This window comes from Theobroma cacao, chromosome 9 (genome assembly GCF_000208745.1).
Source record: "Theobroma cacao cultivar B97-61/B2 chromosome 9, Criollo_cocoa_genome_V2, whole genome shotgun sequence".
Taxonomy (NCBI): Eukaryota; Viridiplantae; Streptophyta; class Magnoliopsida; order Malvales; family Malvaceae; genus Theobroma; species Theobroma cacao.
In genome coordinates this window covers 6776457-6790171 of record NC_030858.1, presented here as the reverse complement: position 1 = coordinate 6790171, position 13715 = coordinate 6776457, and the positions used below count along the sequence as shown (strand labels likewise).

Sequence of the window (13715 nt, the reverse complement as noted above, 5' to 3'; positions counted from 1 at the left end):
AGTGTTAAACTTAAAAAACCCTCTCTAAGCCCTAAAAATTACAACGGGTCAAATTTTATATTTTCAGTCGGTTTAATCAAAAGGAGCGAGAAAGAAAGTTTACAAAATTAGTAAAGAGGGAACGGCGATGAAACGACGCGTCGTTTTATTTTCTCTTCTTATTCTTAAAAGCATACATCAACGGTCAAATATCAATTTATTTTCCTCCAAACCTTTAAGTGATAAAATTTTTGCTATGTAATTACTTTGTTGATGTTATGGGTTTCCTTAGTGTGCTATCAAGGTAGATGTTGACTTTGTAACAGGTTCGCTTACCCCTTTTTTCTTGGGTAATCAAAATCAATTATCCCAAAAAGAAATTTGCAAAGTCTAAACTTTTATAATATACACTTTCACATTTTACTTGTTATTTGATGATATTTTCTTTAATTAGAGTATGATTTTTTCCCCAAGAAAATTTCTTTCAATTAAGTTGTTATGTTTTTTTTATTTTCAAATCATCAAATTGTTCAACTTTATATCTCGTGTTAATATCAACATAACACAATTTCAATATGTTTCGCATATATTATCCCATCTAAGTACTATCATAACAAAATTTTAGAAGATGAAATCCACTAGTTAAAGGTAAAATCAACATTAAAAAAATTAGAAGGTGTAGATGGAATGAATTTAATTAATTATACATAAGCTATATATTGTACAATTTAAGTTTAAGAATTAGGAGCTTAGTTTGATTTTTTTATTTGAGAAAAAATAATTTAAATTTTATTATTTAAATAAAAAATCATGTACCAATAATTGAATAAAATACTTTGATATAATTTACTTTGACATTTTAAGTTAAGGTTAATAATATATGCTTGTATTTGTTAAATGATCTTCAATTAACAATGCATAATTGGTGATGTAGAAGGGTTCTTTGTGATAGGAAGAAAAAAAGTATTACAAATAAATAAAAAGATATATCAAAGGTGGTAAAGAGGAATATTAAAACAATTATTGAAGTATCGAATGTTATAACATGTGAAAAAGAGTAAATAGAGAATTAGTGAGTATAAACTATAACGGAAAATGTATTTGTAGTAGCTTTGAAAATCTCTCCCTAAAACGAATTGTGAAAGCTACATATAATGTCACAAAAGATTGTTAATCAAGAATGGATATTAATAATATTATTAAAAAGGTCTTTAATATACACAATGAGTAACAATTAAGTGAGTTTCTTAATTATCTCTATAACTAAGTTAATCAAATTTTTCAGAACATTCTAAAGTGACAATAACCTATAAACTTTACTATTTATTTTAGGTTCACGTGAAGTAGTGTTTTGCTTACGCTAATTATTCTACGTGAAATAGTATTTTATTTGTTCAATTTGTTCTTAGTATTTTCTATATAGTATTACATTGTTGTAAAACAATTCTTAGAAAAATAATAAGTTTGTAGTGAAAATCAATTATCTATATTTAGCAACGACATTCCTAGATTAAAATTAGCAAAGTTGTTATGAAATTGGAGATGATATAGACTAAGGTTTAACGTAGAGATAATTAGATAATTCCTTTTACAAATACTAGTAGTGATTAAGATTTTGAGACATAAATTAAAATAAAAAGTAAAATCTTTACGAGACTCCTAATTATAAAATTATAATTCATTGGGATTTTGAAGATAATGGCTGTTTTATGTTTAGTAACAATGGAATGTTCCGGTATTGAAAGTGGTAGCGAATTCAAACAAGAAGGAACAAGAAGTAAGAAAAGAGAAGCACAGAAAGTGGGTATATGTGGGTCTGGGCTCTGTGTGAATGGGTTGGATTATTAATACTCCATTTATCTCAGTTAAAGGCCATGTTATTCACCCATATTCCACAGTACCTGTAAAACATACCTTGGCCCATCAACTCCATATATACAATTATATTTGTTTTAAACAAAATTAACCCAAAATTTGGAATGACTATAGATTCCAACTATCTAATTAAAAAATAGTACAACTTTATTTAGAAAGATTTGAAGCCAAATATTTTAACTTTTACTTTTTTTTTTCTGCGATAAACTTGCCAAAGAAATAAAAGAAGTAGAACCAGCTTGTTAGTGAAGTTAATAACTCCATCTAAGACCTAATTAATTGAGCAAGTGGACAAGGGTAAAATGGTATGCTAGTAGCCTAGTAGACCTCATTAAATGAGCCACAGCACTCGCATGGTTGTGAATAAAATTACGTATTTTTTTTTGCTTTGGCCAAATGATTTCAATGCACAACTTTGAAATAAACGTTAATGTAACACATAAACACCCCCTTTTTTTATGTTGAACATATTTAATGTAAGCTAAACCATTTGGATGAGCTAAATTAAATTTTGATGTTTATGCATATGAGCTTAAAGATGTGCCTATGTCTATACAGAAATGACTATGAAATATACGGGGTATGTAAAGACCTAAAATAATATTATGCATATATTTGACACATAAATGATATAATGCAATGTTTGGCACTTAGATGAGTATAACATGTGGGTAAATTATGCTAAGTATGATGGATGTACTATGTGACATAGAGCATGAATGAGAATTTGAAGTTATATGTTGAATACATTCTTTGATGATAAGTAAGTGAGATAGATTAAAATGATTACTAGAAAATGAAGGCATTGAGAACTTAGAAGAACGAATTTGAAAGGTTAAACTCGTAAAGAATAAAAAGTTTAAGTATAATTTATCGATAAATGTTCATGGTTTATCGATAGATGAAAGTTAAAAGCAAAATATAGCAACAAACGAAGAACATCTATCGATAGATTGATGGTAACTATCGATAGATGTCTATACGGGAATAAAAGGGAGGTAGTTAAAGGATATCTATAGATAAATTCACAATAACTATTAATAAATAGCTGCTCGAGAATGACTTGAAAGTAACAAGGACATGATCTATCGATAAATTCGTGGAAACTATCGATAGATGAATGCTCATGAATGATGATGAAGACGCTAAGGCACAATCTATCAATAGATGCATGGAAACTATTGATAGATTGCATTACAAGAATGAGGTGAAGTGCGCAGAATACTATCTATCAATAGATTCAAGAAATCTATGGATAGATGAAAGGTAAAAAGTTACCATCCGTGAAGAATCTATCAATACATGCATGTAAATTTGTAAAAGTAAAAGGGCTTTGGGCAGTCCACCCATTTAAAAAACAAAAGGAAGAAAATAACCCTTTTGATGCCCTTTGAAGCCACACCCCACAAGTGGAAATTTGAAGCTGGGAGAAGGCATTTTGAGGCTAGAAAATCAATTTAGAGGTAAGATTAAAACCTTTGACCTATTCATTTTCAATTTGAACAGTTATTAATTGAAAATCTTATGTTTCAATTATGGTGATTAAGGGTGTTTGAGTGTTACTGAAAATTTGGAGTTTAAGTGAGCCAAAATTAGCAACTAAGATAATGAGGTAGCCCATTGTTGAAGAATTTAAAGAAATTTGAGCTCAAATGTTGATTAGCTAGAGATTAAGCTATTTTTGAAAGTTAGAAATAATTTGAAAGCCAAAGTTTAGCTATGAAGTAGAAAATAATTGTATAAATAATGATGATTATGCATTTATTGAATATTAAATCTCTATTGGAGTAAGAATGCTACCCAAATGCTAAGATTGTATGGATTAAAGCCAAGGCATTAGTGAATTGTATGTGCAAGTGTTGATAGAGAACCACTTGGATTGTCAAGGTGATTGAGAATTCCTATGAACTAGGAGCATAATGACTATGTGTGCATGTATGCTCCCTATGACAATTATGATGCTATGTGTGATCTGCATGTGCTATGTATGTCTAGAAACATTGTGTCTAAACTAGTAAATGACTATGAGCTGTGTACATTGCCTAGAGGTACCGTGCCTAGGCCAGATGTTGTTTATGTGTATATGAACTTATGTTACAAGAAATGATGTATGACTAATGATGACTTTAGGAAATGAACGTATGATAGTATGATGTCAATGTGAATTATGATGGATCCTCGTACTTGAGATTTGTTGATGCCTTATATGCAATTGAATAAATGAGTTACTATGAATTGTAGATGGTTATGGAGAAAACCAAGTATATGTATGTACTATATAAAATTATGAGGAGTTATGTTCGTTATGATATGAGTAAGGTGTAATCCGTCCGTGGATTATTCTGGATGATAAAATGATACGAGGTTGAGTGAGTTCGTATCTTTGTGACTATGTATGTTGCCGGCAAGGATGGTGTTAAGCAGGAATGGTGGTACTATCTTGTTTGTAATTCCCATCTACTATGCATTGATGTTATGTTTCGCTTATAGGGATGGTGGTTTTTGTCTTACTCGTGATTCCCGCCTGTAGTGTTATGATGTCATCCGTTGAGATGTTTCGAATGATGATTGTGATACTTCGTCAATTGCTTCGGCACTGGGCATGATATGATTTCTATTGGTGACTATGATATTAGGTGATGATATGATATATTATCCACCAGTTGGCCATCGCACGTAACTATGTTACGTCCAAGGAGGACCATTTTATGATATAATGTTGTGATTACATAGTGGCATGCCTTAAGATGTGAAAATGTGAATTATGCTATGTTATGCTTATGATATATGATGACAAAGAGGCTTGAGGTAAGAGCCGTACTTGTATGTTAAATGCCAAATGACGCAATGCAAGCTTATAGAGTCTAAGGATTAATGTCGATGTAAACGCTTATGAGGTAAGTATGTTAATCACATATGCAGATGTCCATATGGTGGGCCAGTCCATACAATAGATGAAGCCAATAAATGACAATGATAATGAGTTTGGTAGGTACGATGAGGATAGATTACTGATAACTATATGATATAGAGTTATTTGAGCTTAATTTTGATAGTAATTTAGCTTAGTTCTTGTAGTAATGCAAAAAAATTAGTAAATTTTATTGAATTATTTTAAATTAGTTATTTTAAGTGAGTCAATCTAATTTTAGTTAATTTTATGCTTAAATTGGTGTTGATGTGATTAAGATAGGTTGTTACAGATTTATTTGTACTTTTGTAGGTATTTGATGAAAGAAAAATTTTAATCTAAGAAGAAGAGCAATTTTAAGATACAGACTTTCATTGCATATGTTTTGGTATTTCAACCGTAACTTTCTCTATAGAGCTTCAAATGAAGCAATTCTTAAACCACTGGAAAGATAAGAGAAAAAGCTACAACTTTTATGTTTTACTACTTCACCTAGTTCGGCTTGAAAGATGGCAAAAAATCTTGTCGAAGTTAAAACACTACAGTAGTCCTAGAGCAATTACGATTTCTATTAATTAATTGGGTAAGGCTGCGACTCACATAGTCTGATGAGGAAATTCCAATTGAAATTGAATTATTTCTTCACCCAACTTGGCCTAACTTTAAAGCCTATAAAAACAACCTTTCGGAGAACTTAAAAAGAAAAAACGAAAAAACACCAGATTAACAGCTAAGAGTCAAGCCATGGAGTCATTGAAACTAAAAAGAATTTGCAAGATTCAAGGAGATTTGGGGATCAAGAATACAATTCTTGAGTTTTTCTATATTTTCTTTTATTTTCTTATTTTGTTGGTTTTATTTTTAATGTTTAGATTTTATTCGATGATAATATGTGACTTGATGGGGACCTAAGTTTTTAATCTAAGATTATGATTAAACTCAATATATAGTCTGAATTATTTATTTCTCTTTTACTTATATTTGATAGATTTAAATTGTTTATTTTATTCTATTCTTAATGTTTCTAGTTGACTGGCCACCAATTAGATTGAATTGGAAACCTAAGTTAAACCTTGACGAAAGAGATTTAGATAGACCTTGAATAGAATAGCGTATGATCGAATACACTTAGTTGATTAGGTGGTTTGATTTACATATAGGGTCGACATACACCTATAAGCCATAAGTAGCCAAAATTAGAGCACAAATTTAATGAATCTTTCTTCAATATAATTTGCATAAACATATAGTAAATTAATTGGGAGATATATTTTTATGAGAAATTCGACAAAGACTTATAAATAATTTAAGACTTTAGGTTAGCAACTTAATCCATTAAACTAAGTTAAGAAATAGAGATTATAATCAAATGAAGTATTGAGGGATATCATAATCTTAGGTATGGTAATCACTAGAAGTTAATAAAGTAAATTTGCTAATAGATTTTAGATTAGTTTTAGTTTTAGTTATTAGGTTAATAGTTTCAAATCTTTCTTTTTAATTTTAATTGTCTAAATAAAATTAAGGTGTGTTAATTTTAGTAATTAGCAATAAAGATTAATTCAATTCTCTATTGGATCGACACTCTAATCATCTCTATATTATCTTTGCGATATGTGCACTTGCGTGAGTAGAAAATTGAACAACAATTATCCTACCCTTGTATGTTCAATGTTTATGTGTGAGCAGCGTAGTACAGCTAACATGATAATTATTAAGTACATATGACAGGTGATGACTGGTCTGTCCCACTATGTACATGTATAGCTTATTGTAATGTATGCATTTTAGAGAACATGTGTAGCAAATATCACTACACTTTACTTTTGATTTTATGCTCTCACTTACTAAGTATTTGTATGACTCACCCATTCAATTTTATTATGCAGATAAATAAACACTTAGGTTCGAGTGGCATAAGTTGTCATCTAGACAAACACATTTTAGCATCTGGTAGGTTTTCCTCTTATGAGTCCACTTCGCTAAGTCATAGTTGAGTTTTACGCTTTTGCACTGTGTTGTTAGGTTATGTCCTTAAAGAATTATGTGGGCACTACATTTCCCTATGTTTATGTAATGGAATGGTTAGATGATTTAATGAGTTAGCCCACGTATGGCTATGTAAATAGTGATGTTAAGACTTATGTAATTATAAGCCACGAGGTTGTATTTGGAATTATGAAATTTTAAGTTTTAAGCATAATGAGTATGATGTGTCTTGTTATGAATGAAATGTGTTAAATTAGGACTAATATATGGAGGCTTCCTCGGGTCTCGCTAACTTGCTTGTTAGGTTCGTTCGTGCCAGTCATGGCTCTCTGATTTGGGTTGTGATGGTTTATCATGTGGTTATAGACAAGACATGTCAAAAAACAAAACAAAACAATAATGTTTACCAATGGAGTGAAATTGGCGTTTGACAACTTGTACCCATTGGTATCTTTGGCAAGAGGCCAAGCACTGTATTCATAGGATTGTGTTTAAGCATTAAGACGACTAGACTAAAAGAGAGTGAAATTTGACTGAATCAATGATTTAACTGAATCGAATACAATTTGAGGAAAACAGTTTTGTTCTATTAGTACATTTGGTTCATCGTTTTAAAAAGTTTGATCCAATCGATTTATTTGATTAGTTTTTTATCTTAAAATTTTTAGATTGAATCGACTAAAAAGTCAAATTAATATTTTTTATATTATATATTATATTTATATATAAAAATTATATATATCCTATTTACTACGTATTTAGTTTGATTTATTTGATCTTTTTGTTTATTTTTTACATCTTATTTATAAAATATATAAAATTTAATTTATATGTGAGTGAAAGCATAAATATTCTGTTTTTTATATTTAAATTATTTATGTATTTTATAATTATAAATAAAATTTATATATTTCAATATTTTAATTTGTAAAAAACAAAAGGAATTCGATCTTTTCTTTAATTTGGACAAGTTGGATTGATTTTTCAAAAAAAATTAGTCCAATAACCAATGGATCAAACTAAACCGACTAATTGCTCAATCCTGAGGACGGCATGGACTCTTGTCACAACTTACACAAGAATCTATGCGTCTTTCGAGCAAGGGGATACCGTTTTTTTTCATATGTTTTGGCTCTTCCATTTTTTATATCCATGTGTACTGCGACCTGGCAGCTAACAGATGCTGCTGTTCTTATTTAACCAATGGGAGTAGGTCAGCTGCCAGCTTCTGTATATAAGTCTGAGCCATTGAGCTTCCGAACCGAAGCACAATAGGATAAAGCTCTAGCATGGAAGTTATCAACAGATACGTTACAATCAAGACCCACGTAGATGGTGCTCCGGAAGAGTCTGATTTCGAGCTCAAGGCTTCAGCTGTCGCTTTGTCCCTGGAGCCTGGATCGAATGAAGTTATTGTAAAAAATCTCTGCGTTTCAATTGATCCTTACCAGTTAAACCGCATGAAAAGCTACAGCTCATCACAGAAGAGTTCCGATTTTGCAGTTGGCATCATTCCCGGTGAGGTAAGTCAACATTTCACCGCTAAGAATTTTGTAGAGCGCTAATAAGGAGCTTGAGATAAGAGACTTTTATGCATTATTTTTTTTTGACAGGCTATTGATACTTATGGTGTGGGCAAAGTCGTGATTTCTGAAAATTCAGAATTTGAGAAGGATGACATTGTTGCGGGGCTTCTTAATTGGGGAGAGTACACTGTGATAAAACCCGGTGGCATGTTAAACAAGCTTAACCCCATGGGATTTCCGTTGTCTTACCATGTTGGAATTTTGGGTAATCATTGTCATCATTTCATTTATAGCATCAATACTATAGAAATGTTATTGTTAATAGTATATAAATATTTTTTCTCTTGTAGTGACATCAAGAAGATGACATGAAAATAATTGCCGCTGCCATTATCATCTGTTGTGTGCTTTTGTTGTTAACGATCATACAGCAGTGGAAACTTTTGAATCAAATGAGTTTTTATCTCAAAACCACTACCATGTAGTAAGAAACTGCCATCATGCTTCTTTCAGGGTTCAGTGGACTGACGGCCTATGCCGGATTCTTCGAAGTATGTAAGCCCAAAAGGGGGGAGAAAGTGTTTGTTTCTGCTGCGTCTGGATCAGTTGGAAATTTGGTTGGACAATATGCAAAATTGATTGGTTGTTATGTCGTTGGCTGTGCTGGAAGCAAGGATAAGGTTAGTTTAAACTAATTCCGTGTTTTTTGTTCAAGGTTTAATTGGTTTGAAGAATTTTAATTGAAAGCTATGATATAAGAAGTTTATACCATATTTTGTTGCAGGTAGCATTGCTTAAAGAAAAGCTCGGTTTTGATGAGGCCTTCAACTACAAGGAAGAAACTGATCTGAAGTCAACTCTCAGAAGGTTGGGTTTGTGGGGTTTAAGGACCCGTACATCATATATCTACGATATATAATTCATAGTACGAGCAATAAAAATATGTCCATTTGCAATGTTAACGTAAGCCAAATAAAGTGGACTTGCATTGAATGCTGCAGGTACTTCCCTGATGGAATTGACATATATTTTGACAACGTGGGAGCCGAAATGCAAGAAGCAGCGATCGTTAACATGAAGATCCATGGTAGGATAGCTGTTTGTGGGGTAATTTCAGAGTATACTGATGCTGGGAAGCGAGCTGCACCAAGCATGATTGAAGTTATATACAAGAGAATCAAAATCCAGGGGTTTCTAGCTGGTGATTACTTGAACATCTTTACTGATTTCCTTTCAACAACTCGTGATCACCTTCGCACTGGTAAAATTAAGCCATTGGAAGACATCTCGGATGGGGTCGAGAGCATCCCCTGTGCTTTTATCAGTCTCTATCGCGGTCAAAACATTGGAAAGAAAATTGTTAAAATTGCAGAAGAGTAATTGGGAGGAAAACTAGTTTTCCCATGAATAATATTTTGATTTAATATTTCGCAAATTTTTCGACATTTACTTTTGGCGTGCTATACTCACAAATGGTAGCACAAAGTCTCGAGATAACTGTTGGCTTGGCTGTTGTGTTATATCTGCATAAAAACACTAGGAATCTTGACTAAGTTGGTTAAAGAACGTTACTGATTAGCAGGTTAGCTTAGTGTTAAAGAAATTTGTATAAATATTTGGAATTCTTTGGGCTAACCTTAAAGAATAAAGAGAAAGAAAAGAGAACAGTGAGGGAGCTTTGAAGGGTTGTGGAATGTAGCAAAATTTATAATGTTGCTTTTTTTTTTAGCAGCTGGATAGAGGGCAGATGGAATGTACACAATTCAAAAACTTTTGTAGGATTTAAATCTTTCTTCTCCTAATTATATATATATATATATATATATATATATATATATATATATATATATANGTGATTTTCCTTATTTAAGATTTCAAATAAATATATGAAGTATGAAATTTCTTAGTTGAAGGCTAGGACTTAACAAGTTCATATCAATATGAATTGCAGGCAGCATTGCTTAATTAAAAAAAAAAAGCTTGGTTTTAATGATGCCTTCAACTACAAGGAAGAAACTGATTTAATATATTACTAGTTTTTATAACAAAATAAATACGTTCTGAAAACAAAATATGTCATAAGCTATAAAAATCAAATTTAATTGTCTTTATATTTATTTCAAACTAATTACAATTAATTATATTTCTCTCCCTGTTGTGGTCCCTTAAATGAGAATTTCATTTGAGGAAATTACGAGAAATAGATAAAGATATTTTAAAAATAACTATAAAAATAAATTTAACTATTTTTAACCATATTTAATCACGACTTGACAAAAATGCCTTTAAAATTATTTCAAATAAATTAAACCATTCATCACAATTTCTCCTCATTTGTGTTTCTGATTTCTCTCTCACCATCACAGTCTCTCAAATTTTATCGATTTCTTTCTTCGACATTCGTCTGCTATGCTTCCGATTTCTCTTTTCTGCATTTTCAGATTTCTCTTTTTTGCGCTTTCAAGACCCCAAGTAATGATTTTGATGTGCTTGGGTTGGTGGCTATTTGAAAATTTTTTATTTTTAGATATTTTGGGTGAAACTAAAACGGTAAAAATGATCACAGATATTTGAAATAATTTTTAATTGAATCAATTCAGAACCTAGACACCAATAAATTCAAAAAATTGAAATTTATAAACCTAGGTTTTCAAAGGAATTTTTTTTTTAGTTGAAATAAGTGTTTTAGATAAGAAAATTTATGTTTTGATTTATGAAAATATGTTAAAAACACTTTAATCAGTGTCAAATTGTCAAAAAAAAAAAACAAAAAGAAATGAAGAGAGTTAAGAAGATTTGAAGTTTTGGTTCGTAAGTAACAATAACATTTTAGACATTAAAGTGTAACAAAATATTTTTGAATATGACGTGTAACAATAATATTTCTTTAACATGACGTATAACAACAGTATTTTTTTTTCAATATGATGTGTAACAACCTTTTTTAACCATGACGTGTAACATGTTTTTGTACATGACGTGTAATAACAATATTTTTTTCAACATGACGTGTAACAATCTAATTATGACGTATCACATATTTTTGTACATGGCGTATCACATGTTTCTGTACATGTTGTGTCATATGTTTTTGTACATGATATGTAACAACCTAATCATGATGTGTCACGTGTTTTTGCACATGACGTGTAACAACCTAATCATGACGTATAACATATTTTTGTACATGATTTGTAATATCATAACGTGTAATTTTATTAAGAGTAATTTTATCTAACTTAATTAAAAATAGTTAAAATTATAAAAAAATTATTTTTAAAAATATCTTTTCTTTAAAAGTTATTTTTAAAAATGCCTTTATAAAATTATAATTTCACTAGAAATTGTCCCGCCATTTCTAACGAGTCAAAAAACCGTTGCAACCTCCCTCGTCTCCCTTTTACAGAAATGGAAAACTCTGATCCAGCTCACCGATCGGCCCTCTCCTTCAGTTGCGCCAATCTCAAAGCATCCCTCTTAATTCTCCGTAGCTCTGATAATTTTCAAGCATATTTATCCCCGCAGTACTTTCATCTATAAGGCCATGATCAGAGGGTATATGCAAGCAAATTCACCAATAGTCGCTGTTTTGTGCTTTTTAAACATGTTAGAATATGGGCTAGAGGCTAAGAACTATATCTTTCCACCCTCGTATAGATCTTGCTACTTCTTCTAAGAATTTAGGACGTTTAGTTCATGCCCACGTGATTAAATTCAGATTTAGGTATGACCCTTTTGTTCTTAGCGCGTTAGTTGAGTTTTATGCATCAATTCATGATATGGTTTGGCCTCGTTTTTGTTTGATATAAGTCCTGAGAGAGATGCGGTTATGTGGACGGTGATGATTGATGGGTATGAAAAGATGGTGGATATTGGGGATTCAAGAGCCTTTTTTTTTAAAAGAAATGCCGGAGAGAATGCAATAATGGGAGCTCTTTCTCAGGTTAGTGATTTCAAAGAGGTGATTTCTTTGTTTAGGAGAATGCAACAAGTGGGCACTGAGCCTAATGAATCTACTCTTGTTAGTGTTCTCACTGCTTGTCCTCGTCTTGGTGCTGTGATGCAAGGCCATTGGATTCACTACCTGGAAGGGTGCACAATCTTGGTCACCATGATTTCAAGGGTTTGCAATTTGTGGAGATGTAAGGAAATCACTTGAACTATTTGATCAAATGGTTATAAGTGGTATTCAACCTACAATCACTTGAACAATTTGATCAAAGGGTTATAAGTGGTATTCAACCTACAGAGACAACATTTGTTGTTTTCCTATCTGGTTATATGCATGTGAAGATGGGTAAGGCGGGGGCTACAATGGTTTGAACAAATGAGTAGTGTCTATGGGGTTGAACCTCAGCTTGAGCAGACTGCGTGTATTGTTGACCTATTGGACAGAGCAGGTATGGTAGAGGAAGCTGAGAATTTTATAGAGGAGAAGATGGGAGGGTTGGGAGGTGGAGATGCTAACATTTGGGGAGCTCTACTAGGTTGTTGTAGAACCAATGTCAATGTGGAAATTGGAAATAGAGTCTGGAAGAAGCTTGCAGAAATGGGAATATCTGATTGTGGTGTTCATATTGTTTCGTATAACATGTTTAGAGAGGCTGGTTTGGATATGGAGGCAAAGCGAGTGAGAAAATTGATTTCAGAAGCTGGAATGAAGAAGAAGCTTGGTTGCAGCATGATAGAAGTTGATGGCTTGGTTAAAAAGTTCCTTGCAGGTGATCTTTCTCATCCATATGCACTGGGAGGAGTATACAGGACACTTGAGCTTCTTCTTAAAATAATGGATTTTGGAGGAAATTTAATGTGGAATGCCGATTTATTTGGTGAACTACTAAATTTCTTATTTCTTGAATGCTATAGGCTCTCCCTTCGATTCATCTATGCATGTTTTTAGAAAATCACAACATTTTCTTAAACAAAATAATTTATTTTGATATGGATTTGGATGTAAATTCTTCAGATTTTGACACATTTGAACAGATACTAGAAAATCTCCTGGCAAACATGTGTAATCGTTTTAGTTGGTATTGTGGTCTGTGATTATGTGCAATTTCTTAACTTAAAAGTGTAAAAGGCAATATAGTTCTAGGAGAGGTTTTATGATGGAGTACGTATCAGTGGGCAAGTTGGCGCTGGAAATTGCTTTTGAAATACATCCTGCTTGATTTGGTTAACACTCTTAATCAAGTTGCCTAATGAGCACGGAGAATGACCTTCACTCCAGATTCATATCCATTGTGGTTCTTTTGTTGGGAAAGAATAGCACTAATAATTGCGGCAACTATCATTCAAATGCAGTGAAGAATGAACCTTAGTGGTTTTTTTTCTGTTATGTCATGCATCATATGATGATAGCGACACAGAATTAACTTGCAGATGTATACAAAAGCGAAACACCTTGTTATCCTTCACATTAAACTAAGCAGTTT

The 13715-nt window shown here is 31.8% G+C and overlaps 2 protein-coding genes across 2 annotated transcripts; both read left to right on the top strand.

Moving 5' to 3' along the window:
- Window positions 7940-9732, top strand: LOC18588753 (2-alkenal reductase (NADP(+)-dependent)). Its single transcript, XM_018127097.1, has 5 exons — window positions 7940-8277; window positions 8368-8545; window positions 8794-8960; window positions 9065-9147; window positions 9282-9732. The coding sequence occupies exons 1-5, from the start codon at window positions 8044-8046 to the stop codon at window positions 9658-9660; spliced, it is 1041 nt and encodes a 346-aa protein (XP_017982586.1). The 5' UTR covers window positions 7940-8043; the 3' UTR covers window positions 9661-9732.
- LOC18588752 (putative pentatricopeptide repeat-containing protein At5g59200, chloroplastic) lies at window positions 11960-13301 on the top strand. Its single transcript, XM_018127059.1, has 2 exons — window positions 11960-12223; window positions 12307-13301. The coding sequence occupies exon 2, from the start codon at window positions 12608-12610 to the stop codon at window positions 13178-13180; it is 573 nt and encodes a 190-aa protein (XP_017982548.1). The 5' UTR covers window positions 11960-12223; window positions 12307-12607; the 3' UTR covers window positions 13181-13301.